Raw genomic sequence first — 24,087 nt, forward strand, 5'->3', positions numbered from 1 at the left:
TTCTAAACTTCTAAATGTGTGATTTTCATGACTGGGACAAAGGTTTACACACAATTTGTTTACACCCTAAAATTATTTATATAGCCTTCACTGCATAGGATCTTCCTTTACTAAACGCAAGTCAGGCTTTAAGTCTCTGACAATGTGAAAGGCTTGAATTAACATTTTTTATGAGAAGCGCCATTTGTGACTACTAAAATCTTAATATTTTGTCACAACTTGATAACAGATGTGTTTTATGTTTAAAAAGTAGAAACTACATTGCAAATCAGAGAACAATATTTCCCTTCAGATTAACTTTGTAGGTATATCTGAAAACTGAATAATGACTCGATGTTTTCATTTACCAAAATGTATGAAGAAGAGTTAGTGGTAAATCAGAGTAAAATCAGGTATTAGCAATTTGAAAGACTAATGATAGATACCTCAGTGATACCTGGACATGACAAAAGTCACAGAGTAAGTGTTTCCCTTCAATTTTTCTAAATTGATAAAGAAACCTCAGGGAATCCATAAAATGAACTTTAAACATGTGCCAAGGTTTGCTGGGAATTGTTTATAAAACTTTTTTTCCTATCCCATTAGAGATAGCTATGAACCCCTGAAATGACAAGCTAAATATTTACACTTATAAAAATAAATAATAATTTATTAAATAATTGTTCTTATGCACCCAGACTGTCATGGCTCAACTGGTTCCTATCATATTGAACAAGGTTTTTAAAAAAATAGCCAATAAGCTTGATTTAGTGTTCGCTCATCTTGAGATATAAAAACAAAATACATATTCACTACTAGAAAACCTAATGAATCAAGATAAATCCCAGATCTGAAATGTTCAAAATGATCTTTCTGAGACACCTCCCAATTCTGTCGTATGTGGTGCTGCTTTCTCTTACCATCTGTGATGAGGAGAATGAAATACTCACTGACGACGGTGCATTCCAAGTATCTTCTGAAATTCTTTCAGTTCTTTTTCAAGTACTGGGTATTCATAGACATCGTCCAGCACACTCCTGTATATGGTCTGGGGTGGGGTGGGGGCAGAAAACGGCAGGTGAATTGGTCTGGTGTCTATTTTGTAAGGATTAAGACTCAAACAGTGGGTAACCTGATCAGAGAGATAAGTGGAACCCAGAACAATACAAGGGGTTAACCCAGGCACCAGAGAGCTCCTGAGTGGGGCTTCCACCTCAGGCCCCTGGCTCAACTATGTGGCTCTCTGGCAGCCCTCGGGGGCTATGGGTAGGAGCTACTCAAAATTTCCAGGCCTGTTCTACAATATATTTTTAGAAATAACAGTCACATAATTATTTGGGAGGGAAAAAGAAATCTACTGAATTAAATTAACCAGTTGTTTTGAAAGTAACAGTAGTTTACTCAGAGAGTTTAAACCAGTTTTTAACTGGATGTCTAAAAGATATTTGAATTTTGAAATCAAAGTGATTTCTTTCATGAAGACAAAGTCAGTTTAGACACTTGCCTATTCTGAAATAGAACTCTTCCCCAAATGGATTCCACTGTACCCCTCCTCTGTATTGACCCACACAGCTAACATGCTTTTGGTGGCCAAAAGAGTCCAGCTGTCTACAAACTGTCTCCAGAGAATCATCTGTGTTGAAAAGACACTGCAGCCTACTCATGACTAGAAACACATATCAGCTTACCTAATTTAAAATGTAAATCTAGGTTTAGCATCAATTTTATAAGTTATGACTGTTTTAATGTCTCAAAATATACCAGGTCCTGAAAAAGTTTCATAATGCATACATTGTCAATATAGTTCTTATATGATAAAAATAATATTTTATCCTACTATTGTAGGTATGGGACTGGTTAGTTTAAACCTATAATACATCTCAACATATCAGGCAGTATCAAATTTTAAAGTATGTTTTATTTAACCTGCCTTAATTATTTCATTTGCAATCAAAATTCTCATGACATGTAAAATAAATAACCTTAAATGAGTGCCTTTAAAACTTGCCTTCTACATTTATTCACATATTATTATTTAAAGTTAAAAATTTCTAACTATGTAATAATATTTGGCTTCAGAAGCCAAAACAAATACTTTGAATCATAACTTTAACATTACAAACAAGTTAGAGGACAGTAGCATACGAATTAGATTACTGAAATGCACAACTGAAAATAAAGTCAGTCATTCAGCATCAAAGAGTAACTGAATAACTGGAAGTTTTACGTTACCTTTAAAAACATTTTTGAATGTTCATCTTCATGTAACCAGTCTTTGTACAGAGCAATCCACTGAGAAACAAGATGCAAGACCTTCCGTTTCCGACAAGGAACATCTGAATTTTCTTCTTTGCCTTGATACTTCTTAGCAGAATAGGTGCAAATAGTTAAGAAAGAATACTGCATTTTTGCAAGTAAAAATATGAAGAGATCCATTTATTCTTGTTTTCACAAAATATGTTAATGCACATTTTTGAAAAAAAAAAATCTCCAAGTATCTGTATATGCAGGAAGAAAAGAACATGTGTAGGGAAAGTAACAGGTGTGCACTGAAAAAAGCAAAAGGAAACCCAGAAAAATGATTTACATACACTTGGTAGCAGGCCATGAGGATAAGGACTAGATGATCAAACTGACAAATGTATCACACAGTTCCACAAGTAGTGCGGGTTAATGCCACTTTGAAGAGATACCAGATGGGCCATTAATCACAAGGGTGGCTTCAAGAGATCTGGCCTCACTACATAGGTGGTCACTATTTTCATCAGGATGACATCAGAAGTAGGCCACATACACTTTGATCCTCAGAAATTTACATTCTAAAGTAGTGCCAAATGAGCATGGATTTCTGGACCATAATTTGTGGTGTGATTCAACTATCCATCCCCAGGAGTTTACATGGAAAAAAAAAAAAGAAATGGATAAGTGTACAAATATAAGTAAAAAGGGCTGCTAATTTAATTTTCTCTGGAATAAAAAATATTAAATAGGAGTAACTGAAAGGCTCCAACCACTGACGACAGTTAAATAAATTACTGTATATCCATTTAAAGGGCTCTTTTGTAGCCATAAGGCTGATGGTCTAGCACTCTATTTGCTGACACAGGGCATCCACAATATACTATTAATTAGGAAAGCAAGTAAGAAAAGAATATGTCAGGATCATCCATTTCTATTAACTATGTTTATTTACATGGTCATTGCCTGGAAAGATATATACTGATAGTTAACAGTGGCTTCTTAAAGTAATGAGATTTCAGAGAACATGAATTATTTTTATTATACTTACAAGCATTCCCCAATTTGTATACAATGACAACGTGTTAACTATGCAGTTAAAACTAAATAAAAATAACAACCTCAAAGGCAACAAGCTTAAAACCTTAGGAATAAGACAGAAGCTTGGCACTTTCCAAAACATCCTAGTGTTTTTTGCCTCCCAAATTATCGTTTCTGAGTATCTTGGACACATTAAAAAAATTAACTAGAAATACACCAGCCCAGGCTGGATGCATGAGACAAGTGCTCGGGCCTGGTGCACTGGGAAGACCCAGAGGGATCAGGTAGAGAGGGAGGTGGGAGGGGGGATCAGGATGGGGAATACATGTAACTCCATGGCTGATTCATGTCAATGTATGGCAAAAACCACTACAATATTGTAAAGTAATTAGCCTCCAACTAATAAAAATAAATGAAAAAAAAATTAACTAGAAATAGAAAATGCTATGACACCAAACACAGGTAGGGTTTAGGGTTACTGGACAGGATTATATATTCTTTAATGCTGATATATAACAGCAAAACAGGGACAAATTCTGTATCAGACTTTGTAACATTTTTTATAATCTGCTCATTTAAAAGAAGCATTTATTTGGGTCTTAACTGCAGCATGTAGGAACTAGTTCCCCGACCAGGGATCGAACCTGGCCCCCTGCATTGGGAACACAGAGTCTTAGCCACTGGATCACCAGAGAGGTCCCCTTTGTAGCTATTTTAAAACATAATTCAGTCACTGTCTCCCCAACCTACAAAAGTACATTAAGGACTGAGGGATAAAAAGATGTGGCACGTAGACACAGTGGAATACTATATATAAGATCATGGCATCTGGCCCCATCACTTCACGGCAAATAGATGGGGAAACAATGGAAACGGTGACAGACTATTTTTTTGAGCTTCAAAATCACTGCAGATGGCGACTGCAGCCATGAAATTAAAAGACTTTTACTCCTTGGAAGAAAAGTTATGACCAACCTAGACAGCTTATTAAAAAGCAGACACTACTTTGCCAACAAAGGTCCATCTAGTCAAAGCTATGGTTTTTCCATTTGTCATGTGTGGATGTGAGAGTTAGACTATAAAGAAAGCTGAGCTCCAAAGAATTGATGCTTTTGAACTGTGGTGTTGGAGAAGACTCTTGAGAGTCCCTTGGACTGCAAGGAGATCCAACCAGCCTATCCTAAATGAGATCAGTCCTGAATATTCATTGGAAGGACTGATGCCGAAGCTGAAACTCCAATACTCTGGCCATCTGATGCGAAGAACCGGCTCATTGGAAAAGACCCTGATGCTGGGAAAGACTGAAGGCAGGAGAAGGGGATGACAGAGGATGAGACGGTTGGATGGCATCACCGACGCGATGGACATGAGTTTGAGTAAGCTCTGGCAAGTGGTGATGGACAGGGAAGCCTGGCAGGCTGCAGTCCATGCGGTCGCAAAGAGTCGGACACGGCTGAGCAATTGAACTGAATAGTATTTATATATATAAATATAGAGAATAGTATTTATATATATAAATGGTATCACTTTACTGTACAGTAGAAATTAATACATTATAAATCAAATATACTTCAATAAAAAATTTAAAAATAAATAGGGGAGAAAAGTTATAGATAACACTGAATATTTTAGAATGGATACATCTCGGGGGGGGGGGTGGCGGGAAATACTTAAAATCCTTGTTATTTCACCATGAAATTAAAGCAACTAATTCAGAAAACTAACTCAGAAAAAAAAAAGTACATCAAGGACATCTGATTTCTTTGATGTTTACCTGTGAAACAAACTCAGGCAAACACAAAGAATTTGTTAAAGTATGCATTTCTTCTAGTTTTTCTCTTGAAAGGTGTAATATAAGGATTTATCTTGCATTATTTCCACTTATGCAAATGCTTTTTTGTCTTTTCCTGTGACCTTCATGGCTTGACTTCTGATAAAGAAAAAACTCTTCCTTAAACATTGTAAGGCAAGACACTCTTTTGGATACCAAGTGCGTTTCCATGGCATGGCTTCCTGGCCTTTGATCTGTTGCATCTCTTCTAGTCATTGTATGCAATCCTAAAGCCTCCTTAACTGGTCATTAACCCTCTAATCACATCCATCATCCTAAAACAGCGTGCCCTGACAAAGCTCTGAAATGATGACAGCTGATTGGGGGTGGGAGTAGGGGGGGGGTGGGTCAGACCTCCCAAGTGGGAAACCCTTGTCTTCCCCAGGATACTTGCCCAGAAAAACACTATCACATGCATGCTTCCCCACCCATGTGGTCTGGCACTAACTGATTGATTGTCTTGTAAGTTCAGTTACTGCCAATCCACTCAACCTCTTGACTCTGGGGTTTACCCAGTAGGCCAAATTCATCTCTAAAGCCTTGTGACACAGGTTTGAAGAAAACATAATATCGACAATGTACCCACGACACGGAATGTGAAAGCAGCAGCTCTGCATCTCTGGTCCCCCCTGCACACTGTCTCCTTTCATCTTTCACCTCGGTGATCATGACATTAATATTTAACACAGCCACACTCTACTGAGGGCTTGAGTAAATGAAGAAAGGCAGTTAATTCCAATGTGAGACACCTGTCTGGGAGGAAGCCGACACAGCACCCTGAAGCCAATGAAGGATATTGCCTCAGCAGCGCCTGGCACAGGTCGTCAGTTGTCATGAAGACCGTGTACGTGAGAAGGAAGTCATCAAGGAGAGTCTCTGCAGAGAGAGGAAAACAAACACAAGGTGAGCAAATCGGAGATGAGGGCCAAGCTGCTCGGCCAGGCTCTGGAAGAGTGTGCACAGCAGAAATACAAATGGTGGTGGCAGTGGGAGGGGTAAGGTCAGGAGAATTTTAGGACAAAATACATTTATTAAAGTTACTTTTAAGAAACTCTTTTATAGAATGCCTCAAGCAATGACTTTTTTTTTTTTTTTTTATTACAAGGCTCTCTAAACATATAATTTTGTCATCTGTTTTTTCCTTCCCTAAACCTCATCTATATTTGCGGGTACCGATGTTATGGAAAACCAGTGTAATAAAAAAACGTGCTTTTAAAAATAAATTTTATATGATTTCTGAAGTATGCACTCCAGACCTACAGGAAATGACACCTATAAATTCTAATCCCTGGAGGCTCAGATGGTAAAGAATCTGCCTGTAATGCAGGAGACCTAGGTTCAACCCCTGGATTGGGAAGATCCTTTGGAGAGGGCATGGCTTCTCACTCCAGTATTCTTGCCTGGAGAATCCTCATGGAGAGAAGAGCCTGGGGGGCTACAGTTCATGGGGTCGCAGAGTCGGACACAACTGAGCAAGTAACTACAGCACAAAAGTCATTTACCTAAGTCTAGGATAAGAACAATGGATAATAAAAGCCAGAGGATACATGGCAATTTCCAAGGCTGTTCACCTTTATCTCTTGAAAGCATCTGTAAGAAGTTGGGAAAGTGAAGAGTGATTTTCTTGCTGCTGTGAAGAGAGACAGGGCTGAGTCCAGTTAAAAATGGAGAGCAGATAAAAAGGATCATGACATACTCCTTCCTAATTCCTTTTCTACCACTTCAACACAAACAGGTCCCATTTTTATTGCCTCTTTGGCTGAGTGCTCTTTACAAAGTCCAGCTTACATATAATATGAAACTGCTAAACAGGCAGACTGACTGACCTCCAATGAACTTCAAAAATGATAGAAAGACATGTTCAGAATGCAAAGCAGACCTTTCACCATAGTAGTCTTTATTTACTCTCCACATCTTAAAATTCATTGTACCCTATTATTTAGTTTTCATGTTGTTTACATTCTGGATACCAAAATTTTAGCTATTTGAAACAGTAATAAGTTCTATAAATAGTGAGCTTGTGTACTTAATAGCACTGATGCTCTTTCATACTACAAATGTGAAAGTAGAAAGAATTATCCAGAACAGAACTCTATAGCTCCATTTTGAAGGCTGGAAAAATTCCATACTTTTGGAAATAACCAGCAATGCTCCTTTAAAAGTTATCAGTGTAAAACAGACTGTTTTGAAGAATACAAAATTCTGATAAAAAGAGGCTGTGAATGACACCTACAGCCCTATATCAGCTGCAGGGGTTAACTTATTTCCTGGTTTGTTTATGCTGCAAAACAGCAAGATACTCTTGATCTACACAGGTAAAGTGGTTGCAAATGGTAATGGGTTACCAAAACTTCTTGCTTTCTAGAAGTTCTTTATTAAAATGAATCAGAGGTGTTCATGAAGAGCATTAGGGATTTTTTTTTCAAAGGAATTTTTTTTTTTTTCAGGTAAGTAACAGTGAAAAAGTCAAAATGTTAGTCACTCAGTTGTGTCTGACTCTTGGCAACCCCATGGAGACTATATAGCCCACCAGGCTCCTCTGTCCATGGAATTCTCTAGGTAATACTGGAGAAGGTTGCCATTCACTTCTCCAGGGGATCTTCCCGACCCAGGGATCGAACCTGGTCTCCTGCGCTGCAGGCAGATTCTTTATTGTCTGAGCCACCAGGGAAGCCCAAGCAACAGTATTCCTTGCTAAAAAAACATAAAATTTGAAAAATGGCACCTAAAATGTAAAGTAAGCCGAAGCTTACACATATTGCATCACATGCAGTATGTGAAGAGTCACTAGTACTATTCGTCTGTGGAAAAAGCAAGTTCTCAAACAGAAGAGCCGAGGCCTTGCTGGACATATATTAAGGCCGGCACGGGAAAGCCAGGGGACTGCGGCTGGCTGCAACTGGACTCACGCAGCCTACACTCACAGCAGAGCTAGGGGTTCTCTGCTTAGGTCCTTGTTCACAGGAGTTTCCAATCTATGCACAAAAAGGCAGAAGAAATTTTATTCTAAGATCTACCCCCAAGCTAGTGAACCCGCAGCACAAGTTAGTCACTGGCCTCCTAGTGAAAACTTTGGAATGTACATTTGAAATTTTTGTGTCTCTTTCATTACAGGGTTTTAAATAGATGAAGTTAAGATCCAATAATGGTGTGACGTCTGAACCCCTAGGATATCTGGGAAACTAACTTGCAAACTATCACTCTAGCATGCTGCTGAACAATAATGTTCACGAATTAGGACATTTCTCTGTACTAAATACGGTTGATGAGAATCCTCAGCTTCTCTGGTCTGATTAGAAGTGAAGTATTTTTTTGCATTCAGTATTAGATACGGGCGGCAAAGACCTCAGAGAAGCCTAGAATTACTTTAGGCTTTCCAACGGGCCCTTACAGACTGGAGCAAATACTACACAGAAACCCCTGGGTGACGTCACCGAGTGCGTCCTACAAGTCGGCACACAAAGTTTTGGTGTGACACCCGGGTTCAGACTCTTTGGAATGTTCTTATGTGTGTGCTCAGTTGCTCAACTGTGTCCTTGTGATCCCAAGGACCGTAGCCCACCAGGCTCCTCTGTCCATGAAATTTTCCAGGCAAGAATACTAGAATGAGCTGCCACTTCCTCCTCCAGGGTATCCTCCCGATCAAGGGACCAAACCTGCATCTCTTGCGTCTTCTGCATTGGCGGACGGGTTCTTTAACACAAAGCCACCTGGGAAGCCCCCTGGAATGTTCTTACACTTAGCTAATTTAATGGGGTTGGAAGTATTCTCTAATCAAGTTTTACTCCATGAAAAATTCACATTAAAAAGAACACCATACTGGAAATACCTGTAAATAATATGTACAGTATTTCATGCAATAAACAACTGTATTAGTAAAATAAGAAGAACACCATTAACTTTGACATAAGCAGTCCTTCCACTCCAAAACAGTCTTAGATGATGAACTGAGTGACTCTGAGAGTTTGGTTGGATAGTGGCAAAACCATTTGGCATTCAATTCCATTAATCAGCTCATACAAGATAATACTTTGTTGAGGGCTCTGACCCAGAAATGCTTATTTTCCCTGAAGCTACTACCATATTTAATATTCAACAGCATTTACCTAATTATCTCCCTGCCATAGAAATAATAATTAAAGACAATGAGGCTATATAAAAACATCTCCAGTTAAAAATCTAATGAAAAGAACAGCTAAAATTCCTTATGAATAGAACAGATTCCCAACACTCCTAACTCAAATCTTTATATAACTACCATTTTGTTCTGAAAGTTTTCTACATAAAAAGAGCTTTCCTTTATTCTTTTCAGTACTGGTATTTTTTTTTTTTTTTTTTGCCACATATGAAAGTAATTGAGTGACTTAATCAAAAAGACACACTTCAAATAGAAGTGAATTTTAATAGCCATGCTTCAAAAAAAAGGCTGTCCCATTGGTATTTAGACATATTTTTAGAACCACAATAGCTATATAAATGATCCCCTGAAGACTATTAGCCAACAATGGCCATTTAGAAAGACTAGCAAATCCACTGGCAACCATATTAAAACACTATAATTATATATTATATTATATACTGCTTAATTAATGGTAATTTAAGACTCTAGGTAGAAAAGCACTTTTGTGTATAAAAACATCTTTCACTTAAACACATTCATAGTTGCCATACAGACTCACATTCTGAATAAAAAGATGCATTCATTTATTCTAGCCTAATGAATACCTAGGTATTAATATACAAAAAAACTTGTCTTTGAAATTCTACCCATTAAATCAAATCACTAAATCTAATCCCAAGTTGTTGGCTCATCACTGACAAAAATACTCAGCTATCCTTTTAGGCATACCCCCTCTCCCCACAAATAATATAAAATTTTCTAGTGGATTTTTAATTACAAGAATTACTTTTTGCAGTATAAAAATAACATGCTAATAACAATCAAAACTGTAAGGTAAATACTATTACAGTTTTAAGAACTATGTAACTTGAAATAAAATATATTAATATGCTGTAAAAGATCTAAAAGAATGGCTCTAAAATTTGTGTCTATAATTAGCCATGGTGTTAATTAATACAGAACTTTTCTCGATCATCTGCTACTTTTTAAACTTAAAGGCATTAGAAAAGAATTGTCTATTTTTATTTGACTTTACTTGAATGTATTTTTCTTTTATGCATAAATTAAAATTTTTTCTATCACTTTAAGTGTATAAAGCACTAAAAATTTGTTTTATTTCTACAAAGCACAAAGGTTTCTAGAACATCCCCAAGTTATGTCAAGGTGGAATGATAATTGGCTTGGTATAGATCCTTTGTATAGAGTTCTGTTATGTAAATTTAATCAAATGAAAGGAAATGGTCTAAATGCTTCCAAAAATTCTAAGCTTAATGCCTTTTTCTTTTTTCAGTTATCAAAAAAAAAAAAACCAAAAACTCTGAAGTCTATAAATCCTGAGTATAGGGTGACTCAGGAGCAATTAGAAAAATCTACTTCAGTTTTATTTTCCAACACTCACCAACAAAATGCACTGCAATAATGAAACTACTCACCCGTTAAAGTAAATTACCAAGAAAGCAAATGAAAAGAATTTTGACAGACAACAGTCTATTGGAGCCATTTGATCTATGTAAAGTAATGTGAATATTCAACATTTCTGTACTAACTCATATTCCCTAAAGTACTGTTGGCAGTTTTGTTTCACCTGTATTTCTACTTCAGATGCAATGAAATTTAAGGTGCTTTAAAATATGCTCGACTTTACCTTTATTCCAAGGAGCCAAGAAAAGCTTTGTACTTGAAAGGGCCTATTCCTGGCCCTGGAATGTTACAACTTACCATTATTTTTTGAGAAGCAGTGCCAAAATGTACCATGTAATCTGATTAAGTACAAACAAGACAATTTCACCTTCAAGCTTGAATCATAGGCTCAAGTGCTCGGCCCCTGATAGGGGCTGTGCCTCTTGCTCAGTGTATTTCACATTTCAAAAAGCAGTATTCGTGACGTCAAACGAAGCTGTTTACTACAGCTTTTAAATTCGGTTGATTCCTGCAGAATTTTACAATGTCACCACAGTACTGCTTAGCCATTCTAAAACTGCCAAATCCTGAGATCTAGCTTTATTTTTAGACATCGATTACACAAGAAATGTTTATTCATTTAATGCTGTTTCTACATCAAACTTGAAAAGTCATCCCTTTAATGACTATAGATAGGGATGGCGTGGCACTCTTCCAATGATAAAATCCGTTTTCATTTTAACTTGGAAAATTTGGTTTTAGAATCCCACCACATTTCTTTAGGATAGAATGACTTGAGTGCAGCAGGTTTTACATTCTTGGCTACATTTAATTCCACACGCTGCCTTTTAAAAATGTCACAAGAAGGAGCGTGGAATATTAACAGCGGCGCTTTTATCTTCTCCGCACAGAGAAAGGGTCACGTTTGCAGGTCGCTCTGTCGTTACAGAGGGGCCGGGCTCCATGAGCTCCTGCTGTCCCAGCCCCCATCAGCTGCTGTGTTCAGGCACAATTCATGGATCTGCCATGTCTGCTGGGAAGCTCAGAAGACAGTGCAGAGTATGCAGAGGGAGTCAGAGACTCTGATTCCCACCTGGGGAGGCTGGAGCAGAGTACCTCATTCCCTTGGGCCTTAGCACAATCCCCTAAGTCCACACCTAGCAGAGCTGGAGTTCAGTCAGGTAGAACAGTATAGCTAAGGTAGCTGGCAAAGAATCCGGTGCACATCAAGCACACAATAAATCCTTTCTGCTCTTTGCATGCATGCTAAGTCGCTTTAGTCGTGTTCAACTCTCCGTGACCCCATGACCTGTAGCCAGCCAGGCTCTTCTGTCCATGGTGCTCTCCAGGCAAGAATACTGGAGTGAGTTGCCATGCCCTCCTTCAGGGGGATCTTCCTGATCCAGGGATCGAACCCACATCTCCTACATTACAGGCAGATTCTTTACCGCTGTGCCACCAGGGAAGCCCATCTGTTCTTTAGTTTCCTAAAATAAATTACTTATGTCTATCCTTACCTGTTTCTCCAAGTGCTACCAGTCAACCAACCAAAACTGCGGGAGGGCTGAACTACACATAAGGCATCTTTTGAGGCACTAGGGGTTGATACAGGGATGCACAGTGGCTGGTGCATGGCATGATCTAAGTGAAGTAACATTACAACCAAGCAGTGCCAACCACAGATGTCACAGGGGATGAAGGAGAGACTCCCGTATGCCAGGGAAGGTTTCACCAAACAGGGGGAGTGCGAGAGGACCCCTGAACTTCTGAGAAGAATTGGAGGAGGAAGAAACTAAGTGTGTAAGCAAAGGAGTGGGTATGGGTGTGTGTCTGTGGCTGAGTCACAGACTAGTGGTCTTTGAGACTTCATTGTTCCTAAAAATGTTTTGTGCTAGATGACAATATTTAAAAATAAGAAATCTGGCAACACCAGGTCCACAGTTCAGTTGGCAACCATGGTTTAAAGCTGAGTTGCACTTCTTATGCAGAGGGGCCTCCCCAGTTTAGCACAGTTCTACTCTGGCTGGCTTCTTTTGTTCACATGAACTGTCTGTGGACATGTGAGTTTGCAAGTCTTAGTCTATGGTATAGTTATGAAACAGTAATGGAAGGGTCACACGGTATAACAGAAAACCTAAAAATGTATGTTGGAGCCAACTCCCAGAGGGTCTTTGAGCTCAAGATTAAGGAGTCTGGGGCTCATTCTATAGGAAAAGCAAAGTGAGTAGAGACTTTTGAGGTCAGAAGTGATGAAAGATACAGATTACACTTGCTGCATCCCAGAAGTGAGTGGGGATAAAGGAGGAATAAGGGAGGGAGAATGAGTTTACTTTTAAATGCACTGAGCCTGGATTCCCTAGGTTACTTTAAGTGAAACTACTGAGCAATATATCAAGACCAGAGTTTGCTAACAAAGGCTACATGAAGATGGAAGTTACTGTATAGAGTGGTTGGGAACAACATGAATTTTCAGCAACAGTCCTAAGAAGACGTAAGCAGAAGGCTAAGGGTTAAGCTGGGGTGGAAGTTCACATTTGGGTGATGGCAAGAGAAAGATGAATTAAAAAAAGAGAGAGAGAGAAAAGAGAAGAAACTGGAGAATTGGGAGACGAAATGTAACAGAAACCAACAAGAAAGGACTGGAAAAGAGAGCAGATCAAAAGTCTCAAAAGTTGCTGGACAGAGGTCCATGAGACAGGGCATTCAAGGGCCACTGGATTTGGTGTGTGATGGTCTCTGGTCTGCTTGCTTTAGAGATATGCCCCTTGGTAAGTGTCAGAGGCATACTCTAGTTAGACTGAAAGAAACTACAGATATTCTGACAACCAGCTCTCACACCATCTAGCATGCTGTTTCTTCCCAAAGACTCCTTGCAATTGTGTAGCTCATTGATCAGTAACAGCAGGTGCTCTCACGAATGAGCCAGGAGGTCAAATTTCTTCATGATCAATGCAAATACTGTTTTACTTAACAGTATATATGAGAATATGGCATTTATCATGAGTGTGATGCTTAAAATACCAATCTGCCAGCATCTACCAACAAAAATTAATATCAAAGATTTGCTCAGTCTAACATAACTGAACTGAGTTATTGAATCTTGTACAATCAACACCACACAATGATTTCTTAAGATACAAACTGTGTTCCTAAGTGCCTGACAAATGTTCTAAAATTTCATGAAACAAAAGAAAATTAATTTATACATTAAATTTTAAATCAGAAGTCTCAGGTCTGGTTGTTGTGGTTCAGTCATTAGGTCATATCTGACTCTTTGCCACCACATGGATTGCAGGCCTGGTTATTTCAAGAAATAACTCCAATCCTTGAATAAACTTAAAACAAAGTATGGCATTTTTATCTCCTAAGCAGTAAGCAGAATCTCTATTATCAGCTTTCTATCAAAACTTGAAATATATCACCATTCTGAGTACTAATTTTTCCCCCTTGGTCACTGTCAATCACTAGTGCTGGATTTCAGACAAGTAAAACTTTATTTACTAACTTACTTTTGTTTCTGGTTAAAAAAATTTTTTTAGGGACACTAGAAAAGCTACTTTAAACAAAGTTTAGCAATGGACAGTCAACTGCCTATTTTAAAGTTAAGAACTGGCATGATAGGTAAATATATTAAAGATAAAAGGATATTCTACAAACTTATTCACTTAAAGTAAACACAACTAAGGCTCTTTCTAAGCAATTTGGCACAAGATCTTATGCAAACTGAATGCTTCCAACACAAGAAAACTTACTTTAACATATTGCCTCTGTTTGAAAACATTTCTAAGATAAGTATCTCAATCAGTGACTGACAGCAGACATGCCTTTGTGTCTGGTTTCCAGAACAGTCACTAGACTTCTTTCCAATATCACATGACTGCTTTCTTTCTCACACACGTAAAGGGAAGGCTTGTGGTTTAGGGTCACAAAGAAAGGTTTGGTCACAACTGACGACCAAACTTCTATTACCTCAAGTTGAAGACAAAGGTGCAGGATAAAGTGTCAACTTTTGCAAAGACATGGAATTTGACTGGTGAGGTCATTAAAGAACTACAAAGGGCAGTCTACAAGCTCCAGACTGATGACTGTTGTGTCCATGTGAATATCTAAGCAAATCTCCACACCCCACTCCCACCCACCACCACTACCCAGCACACGTATTTTAGCCTCAGTTCAGTTCAGTTCAGTGAAGTCACTCAGTCATGACCGACTCTTTGCACCCCATGGACTACAGAACGCCAGGCCCCCCTGTCCATCACCAACTCCCAGAGTTTACTCAAACTCATGTCCATTGAATTGGTGATGCCATCCAACCATCTCATCCTCTGTCATCCCCTTCTCCTCACACCTTCAATCTTTCCCAGCATCAGGGTCTTTTCAAATGGGTCAGTTCTTCGCATCAGGTGGCCAGAGTATTGCAGTTTCAGCTTCGGCATCAGTTCTTCCAATAAATATTCAGGACTGATTTCCTTTAGGATGGACTGGTCGGATCTCCGTGTAGTCCAAGGGACTCTCAAGGGTCTTCTCCAACACCACAGTTCAAAAGCATCAGTTCTTTGGTGCTCAGCTTTCTTTATAGTCCAACTCTCACATCCATACATGACCACTGGAGAAACCACAGCCTTGACTAGACGGACCTTCGTTGGCAAAGTAATACCTCTGCTTTTTAATATGTTGTCTAGGTTGGTCATAACTTTTCTTCCATGGAGTAAAAGTCTTTTAATTTCATGGCTTCAGTCACCATCTGCAGTGATTCTGGAGTCCAAAAAAATAAAGTCTGCCACTATTTCCACTGTTTCCCCATCTATTTGCCATGAAGTGATGGGACTGGACGCCATGATCTTAGTTTACTGAATGTTGAGCTTTAAGCCAACTTTTTCACTCTCCTCTTTCACTTTCATCAAGAAGCTCTTTAGTTCTTCTTCACCTTCTGCCATAAGGGTGGTGTTGTCTGCATATCTGAGGTTATTTCTCCTAGCAATCTTGATTCCAGCTTGTACTTCATCCAGCCCAGTGTTTCTCATGATGTACTCTGCATATAAGTTAAATAAGCAGGGTGACAATATACAGCCTTGATGTACTCCTTTTCCTATTTGGAACCAGTCTGTTGTTCCATGTCCAGTTCTAACTGTTGCTTCCTGACCTGCATACAGATTTCTCAAGAGGCAGGTCAGGTGGTCTGGTATTCCCAATTCTTGAAGAATTTTCCACCAGTTGTTGTGATTCACATAGTCAAAGGCTTTGTCCTAGTTAATACAGCAGATTATATGTTTTTCTGGAACTCTCTTGCTTTTTCTATGATCCAACTGATGTTGGCAATTTGATCTCTGGTTCCTCTGCCTTTTCTAAATCCAGCTTGAACATCTGGAAATTCACGGTTCACATAATGTTGAAGCCTGACTTGGAGAATTTTGAGTATTACTTTACTAGCATGTGAGATGAGTGCAATTATGTGGTAGTTTGAGCATCCTTTGGCATTGCCTTTCTTTGAGATTGGAATGAAAACTGATCCTTTCCAGTCCTGTGGCCACTGCTGAGGTTTCCAGATTTGCTGGCATATTGATTGCCTCACTTTCACAGCATCATCTTTTAGGATTTGAAAAAGCTCAACTGGAATTCCATCACCTCCACTAGGTTTGTTCATCGTGATGCTTCCTAAGGCCCACTTGACTTCACATTCCAGGACGTCTGGCTCTAGGTGAGTGATCATACCATCGTGGTTATCTGGGTTGTGAAGATCTTTTTTGTATAGTTCTTCTGTGTATTCTTGCCACCTCTTCTTAATATCTTCTGCTTCTGTTAGGTCCATACCATTTCTGTCCTTTTTTTGAGCCCATCTTTGCGTGAAATGTTCCCTTGGTATCTCTAATTTTCTTGAAGAGGTCTCTAGTCTTTCCCATTCTATCGTTTTCTTCTATTTTTTTTGCACTGATCACTGAGGAAGGCTTTCTTATCTCTCCTTGCTGTTCTTTGGAACTCTGCATTCAAATGGGAATATCTTTCCTTTTCTCCTTTGCTTTTTGCTTCTCTTCTTTTCACAGCTATTTGTAAGGCCTCCTCAGACAGCCATTTTGCTTTTTTGCATTTCTTTTTCTTGGGGATGGTCTTGATCCCTGCTTCCTGTACAATGTCACGAAACTCCGTCTATAGTTCTTCAGGCACTCTATCAGATCTAATCCCTTGAATCTATTTCTCATTTCCACTGTATAATCCTAAGGTATTTGATTTAGGTCATACCTGAATGGTCTAGTGGTTTTCCCTACTTTCTTCAATTTAAACCTGAATTTGGCAATAAGGAGTTCATGATCTAAGCCACAGTCAGCTGCCGGTCTTGTTTTCGCTGACCGGTCTTATTTTTGTTTTGTTTTATTTTAGCCTCAGAGAGCCTCAAATTTGTTTTGAACCATGCCTATTCCTTACCATGCCCCAGAAAGCTAGTGGTGGCTTTGGTGGGTGATAGGGAAACACTGGAAGGGAAAACAGTGCTAGTCTGTATGGAAAAAAAACAACATACCAGCCACTCTTTATGGACCACATACTGTGAGCTCTATCCTGAGCTTCGCTCAGCTGGTCTCTGCTCCTCATAGCCACTCGAGGAGGCATGTAGGGCTCATATCTTTGCAGGATGGTGACATCGAGACTGAGATAAGTAAGGAAAACAGCCACCGTGCTAATGCAAGTTAATGTCAGCAGGGGCTCAGGTCCTAAGCCGGGCTGAGCCTCAGCAATGTCTCTGAGTGCATGATGCTCTCCTGAGGGTGTGCAGCCAAACCTGCCATGTCAGGGATAGGGGGAAAGGAAATGCAGGAAAGTCACCAAATCCCGGGTTGAGATAGTGGAAAGCACCATAGATGAAGGTACCTAGTCATTTTATGGGCTTTGAACGGCCAAAGAGGCCCCTGTGAAGTTGTTTTTCATCTACTTACCAGCATGCTAGAGTTCCTTTATCCCTACTCAAATACTACTTTGTTTTTGTTTTCTAGCAAACACCTGGCAATAGCACATAGCTATAAGAGATCAACCAAATTTACTTTTCCAAGGGTGGAAATGATAATAACCTAGAAGGATTAAGACAGTCCACAAATTCACAATGCTTTTAAGATATTTTAATGGCCACTACACATATTTATAGTTAAAAAAATTGAAATGTAAAGACAGAAAGAAAAACAATTTTTTTTAAAAGGTCAAATCATAAAACTCTTTTTCTTCTACATAAACTTCTCTGTATTAGACATTATAGATACTAGAAATCATTAGTCATGTTAAATCGTGTTCACTCTTTCCTAAAGCAAAAGAACTGACTTGCATGTCAGTATCTTGGCTGTCCCTCACCTCAGTTATCACCTATCAGTCCAACGTCCAGATAAACAGGCCATTAAACATGTGCCAGCTGCCACTGGGCAAGGTATTTTTGCCTTTTGGCTAAAGGAACTCATACATATTCCTTGTCTCAAATGGTTCTAATAATAAGTCAGTTTTGTTTTAAAGTAAATGTACTACTCACAAGCCTAAGAACATTCTTAAGCTTTTCTGTTAGCATGATTCACGGTGATTTGATCCACACAGATATGTAATGGGCACATATGAGTTCTGAAATATCACCAAGAATACAATAATATATAAAATGGTATACTATAGCCTGCCCTGAGAAGAATAATTTTAATTTGTGCTTTGTTTAAAAAACTTCTTCAAAGCCTTATGACATGAACTACTTCTTTGTATATGTTAAATTTACTTATGAAAAATATTTCTCACAACTAGTAGGGAGAATTTTGGAGTAAAAGATGAAGAATTCTCAATCATGAATTCAGTGGTTCAAATTACACAAGAGAAAGGTACTTACAGATAAATAAGCCTTGAGAACTAAGAATACATGAAATTATGATTAATGCATAGCACAGGGAACTATATTCAATATATGTGATAAACTACAATGGAAAAGAATGTAAAAAAAGAATGTCTTTATGTGTATAACTGAATCACTTTGCTGTATAGCAGAAATTGAAACAACATTGTAAATCAACTATACTTCAATTTAAAAAAAGAATACATGAGATTAGTGTACATACTCACCTATAGAGAAAAATATAAGACTTAATCTTCATAGGCTTAAAAAAAAGTGGTTATGTGGCACTTTAAATTACAGTATGTTTATATTACTTTAAAAGGACAGAACTATATAGGGACACTGGAGCAAAGAGCTGGAAGGAATCACACCCCTGGCTGATTTCAGATGGGCCTTACCAGCTCTGCAGTGCATTTCTTTATTTCTATTTTCACATGAGAGAGAAGTATATGGACATTTGTGTACATCACTGTTCAAGATTTCCTGTTATATGCAGCCATGCCTAATCACAAAAAATATATATGCACAGAAAATTTTCAGGAACTCAAATATAGTATCAGTAACATGGTCTTGTTCTCAAGTTTCTCAAATATCATAAGCATGAAAAGTACATTTAAGGAGAGATGAGTGTTGTGAATTTACCCTAATCTCACTATTGTGAATTTCTAGAATGTGCTGATAAAGAAACATTTGCCTTGCAGGTTTTTGATTTCTTTCTAAAAGAACAAACAACCTCCCCCAGAATACGGTCTAATAGTGTAAATTGTCATCATAATTCTGAGATATGCACTCATAATATGCCAATCAGCACTGGCAGAATTTGAGCCTAGTAAAATCTTTATATAAAAGTCATCAGTGGTGAATGAAAATGGCTTTGCAATGCCTTCAAATTCAGACCAAACAGAACTAAGACACAGGAGGTCACATTTTACATGTTCAACTCTGGGGACAAGAGCTAAAATTAGGATGAAAATATCTCCACCCTGTTCTCTCTGTTCTTTTTTTTTTTCTTAACAAAACACATGACACTGGATTTATAATATCTATAAGCCTGCTACACAAAAGCAAAATATGTGCTATCAAGCAAAACAGGAAGAAAATTCTGTGTGTAGGGGGGGACTAACTTGCTCTAAGTATTATGTAAATCTTTCTTCATAACAAGTCTATTTAAGGCACATAGAAAGGGAGGTAGAAAGAAGGAAACTACCAGATGCTTTAATATTAAAACTACTATCTGTCACCAGTGCTGATATAAACACCACTCACCTAAACTCCTGTTCATTTTTAGACTGAGAATTTAAGTGGAAATATCCTACCAGGCATGAGATGGGCAATTTTAACTTCTGCTTTTCATCTTCACACTAAGTAAAGCTCATTTATAGGATTAAAAGATTTAAAAATTAGAAGGTTCATCAAGTATCCTGTATGCTGAAAACAGACAAGAAGGATAAGTGTGAAGCAGAAAAGGATACAGGATTGCTCTGAAAGTAATTTTCTGCCACTATTTAGATTACAACAAGATATTCTGGGTATTACAATAAGACAGTTTTCCACACTTTCTGTTCACCCATACCTACCAATTGTCTCATTTTATATTTATTTCTGGGATTTGGGGGGAGGACTGCCAGCCAAACAGCAGCCTTAAGTACCAGGCAAAAAAGCAGCAAACAGAATGAAAAGAATGGTTTCGATTGTAGAGCAAGAAAGCCCCAAGGGCAGAAAATGAGGATAATGGGAAGTGGGAGGGAAAGGTTATAATGAGAAAGACTGCAGAGAGAAATGAGGAAAAGCTCAATTATAGGTGTGTTAAAGACAAAAATTCTCTCACTTGAAGAATATCCCTTTTAGACATGTGCTTGTCAATTACAACAATTCTGTGGCTTTGTACTCTTTACCTAAAGCCGTAATTTGATAGAAACACAGTGAGAGACTTTAACATGCAGTGATTATAATCAACAGACTGCCATCCACTAGCATTCCTTCCTCACACTTATAAGACTATCTGAAATACACACTCTTGTACAGAAAAATCACTTTTTTTCCTCCATTTTCTGACAGGACCCTAAAATTTTTGACTGAGGATGATGTCACAGCATTTAAAAACATGGACAAGAACATCTGATGATCTCACATTAATTCCATCAATAGTAAAGATGACACACAAGATCTCTGAGGGAGAGAGGGGAACACAGGGAAAGAGCTTCTTTATTCACTGAATTGCCTTAAACACAGTCTCGAGTAATTTCATTTGTTGATGTTACATTAAAACTATGGTTCTGCTAAAATTAAACACACTTTTGAGGCAGTATCACATCTCCAGAAATTTTAGAATCTGCTGCTCCAAAAATACCTGACTCACATCACACATTTAAACAAGTTTCTGGAAATATAGCTGGACACTCACAAAATCACAAGTATTTCTACTAAAGTACAATATTAAGTATGCCAATATACCCCAAATTCACTGAGAAAATACGGTCATTTTTAAAACTTTAAGACTTGAGAAAAGCATTTTCTTTTTAAGGAAATAAAAATTCACTTTCCTTTTAAAAAGAACTCCCCCCATCCCGAAAAAAAAAGTTTATTAAGAACAAAAATCAGCACAAATTAACTGAGAAACTGCCACAGAGATTATAGATTATAGATAGAAAAACAGAAGTAGCTGTCTTTATTTTTAAAAGATATATATTAGGGAGACAAAATATAAAGGGAAATCTAAACAAAGCTTTTCTCAAACGCATCTTTATAAGAAAAACTGCAAGTAATACTGGGTTTGTGTTTAAAAAGCAACCTTCACCCTATGTCAAAGAGACTATACAGATTTAAGTCAATATCTTATTCACATGATTATAAAACCAAAGATATTCTACATACTTTGTGTCTTATTAGAGAGGGCCTTTATGCTTTATATTTAAAAATAGATGGCAATTTTATACATTTTGATTCATTGAAATTTGGTAATTTATGCACATGTGTATGGCAACTCTCAGTGTACCAGAGTATTTTATTATTTGTAATAATTTATCCACTAGCCATTCTAGGAAATTAGAATTTACTGAACTGCAAAGAAGAAATACCTAAGGTTCCCCACAGTTGTCTATCAAAAGAGATGAGGACCACATTGAGCATCTGAGGCAGAGGGAAAGCATTTCAGGGAAAGCAAAGAAAATGGAAATAAGGGGAATAAAGCAAATACAATGTGCAAAGGTGAATAAAGGAGGAACTCCATTCATTTCTGAGTCTTTTGCTCTGGCTACAGTTTACAAAGGGAAACCCTTGTGGTTTGGGGGGTTGAGGACACACCACCAGGACAGACTTCACAGAAACAAGCAGTCACATGTGTATTTCGTTTAGAGCTTCAAAGATCCTCTCCCTCACTTCCTGTGTCCAGGACCTGGCCTTCACTCTAACCCATCATAAAGCTGTTGATATTTTCCTTAAAATATTGAAGATGTATTCAAAGAAGAAAGTCCAAAAACTCTTGTGAAGATGCACAAGTTTTTCAAAATCCTTACAGTCAGGAGACTAAAGGTCTACTTTCTAAGGTAATTCTTGCCCATATGTGCTTCATTTTCCATTTCCTATCTTCAGATCCTCCTGAAATTAATTTCCCACAGCCCTACAATGTTATACCTTGTTTCTATGTGCTCTAGACATATACTTGAACTTAAAGTACTAGAAGAGATCATGTGGTACAAACATGAAAATGATGCAATTTAAAAAAATGTACTCCACTGATCCAATCTGTTCTAAACAGGAATAGCTTCCCTGAAATGTAGCTGTACTCCTGCCTATATCCTTATCCAATAAACATCTCCTTTTCCCATTGCTCATGTTGTAATGAAAACTTCCACATTTCCATTATTAATCAGCCTACATTAATGACCTTATGCTTCAGCTCTGTCTCACTTCATTTCACCTTGCTTCATTACCAACAGGAGTATTAATTAACCCACAATCTACTGGCAGCGTAAAAGCATCAATTCCCTTGCTATTATTCATAATATCACTTGTTCAAAGGTGGTGTGAATAGATGAGTTCAGAAGATGAACACCTCAAACAAAATTCAGTCAAAATCTGATTTTTAATCATTTCTCATGTGAGTGGTCTGATATAGCATCAGCTGATAATTAGGACTGCTTCCCTCACAGTCGCTGTCTTGTGAAACCTTCTGGAAGCAGGCAGACAATCCAGTGGCCACTTTGCTCACAGCTGGAGACCAAGAAGCAAGTCTTTTGTGCTGGAGAGTAGTTCTCCCTAAAGTGACGACTAAAGGGCTTGATTTGAGGTTTATAGCTAGAGCTGAATGCTAGATTTTTTTCCTTCAATTCTGCCTCTTATCCATGATTCCAGTAACTAGACAAAAAAGATGTCTGGGATAAAGCTACGAATACACCTGGGTTCATTTCCAGATTCAAATGATCCCTCTATCTCTGAAGCACCTTAGTTAACTTCTTCTGCCTTAGTGTCTCTGTTCATTAGCTGGAGATAATCATCCTATACAAGTATCATTCTAAGGGAGCAGACGTTTGTATAAATGGAGTGGTGTCAAAACCTGGCTCTCAAAACTGGAGGGGGCCTCAGACATCATGTGATCTAAGTTCTTTGCTTTCATAAATGAAGCAACCGAGAAAGAAATTTCTATACAATTCTAATTATCTCGTCACTTTGTCAATATTAATTTATAAAGCCTTTCAATACTTCGATTGCAACCAGCAAAAACAATACATTCTCCATATTAGCAATTAGGAGAGAAGCTAAGGGAACTGCCAAGAAACCAAACCAAGTGCACAAAGATTATAGAGCAGAACAGAAACCAGACCCTTATATGAGCACTTTTATTCCTAGAGCTCTCTCAACAGCACTTTCAGGATTTTCACTGTCACTGTGGATTGCTGTTTCAAGCCTTCGCTTTATCTGGAAAAACAAGTCTTTGCTGAACAGTGGGTCTCTCATCTGCATCTGAGGCACACCCAGGGCAGCTGGAGTTAGGGCTAAAGAATTTCTTCAGTCTTTCCTTGATTTTTTTCATTAGCATGTATGCAAACAGAATTAACCTAATATTTAAAATTGACAGCTCCATAAAGCTGAAAAAGACCTCAAGCGGCAACCTAGTCCAGTTATGAGTCCCTGAGAAAGTTATTTGCACAGGTCAGGAAAGTAAATGGCTGATACCAAGCAACTACAGTGATACAAAGCCTACAACTTCTAGCTGAAGCAAGTACCATCCGGGGATACCCATGGCTACATCAAATTCCTTTTATGTCTTGTATCTATCTATTTTCTCAACTATTTCCTTAGGTTCTGAACTTTGCTGAATAGGACCAGAAACTTCATGTTAATTCTCTATACTACTTTAGATACGCTAAAATATAGCGTCTTTGTCTTCAATGACATATAGATACAGTTCTCCCACACTAGTGCCTGTAATGAGATTGGTTATTTAGCACCCATTCATTTCACACCCACTGGTTCTCTCTTTGTTTTTTGGCTGACTCCCCCCATTAAAATGTAAGCCCACATAGGAGTTGGGAGTAGTCTGTTTACAGCTGTGTCCCCATGGCTACTACAAGAGTGCCTACATAATAGCAGAGGTCAAAGATAATTGTGGAAGGAAGGAATTAAAATTTT

The 24,087-nt window shown here is 38.1% G+C and overlaps 1 protein-coding gene across 5 annotated transcripts in view; it reads right to left on the reverse strand.

Moving 5' to 3' along the window:
• RAPGEF5 (Rap guanine nucleotide exchange factor 5) overlaps nt 1–24,087 on the reverse strand; it is a 306,460-nt gene that overhangs the window by 41,761 nt on the left and 240,612 nt on the right. For all 5 annotated transcript variants that reach the window (XM_061165052.1, XM_061165053.1, XM_061165054.1 and 2 more), the window contains 3 exons: nt 5,887–5,965; nt 2,212–2,356; nt 930–1,027 (listed from right to left, as the gene is read on the reverse strand). In XM_061165052.1, coding sequence (XP_061021035.1) covers nt 930–1,027; nt 2,212–2,356; nt 5,887–5,965 — 322 coding nt within the window. The remainder of the gene's footprint in view (nt 1–929; nt 1,028–2,211; nt 2,357–5,886; nt 5,966–24,087) is intronic.

Source organism: Dama dama, chromosome 18 (assembly GCF_033118175.1).
Source record: "Dama dama isolate Ldn47 chromosome 18, ASM3311817v1, whole genome shotgun sequence".
Taxonomy (NCBI): Eukaryota; Metazoa; Chordata; class Mammalia; order Artiodactyla; family Cervidae; genus Dama; species Dama dama.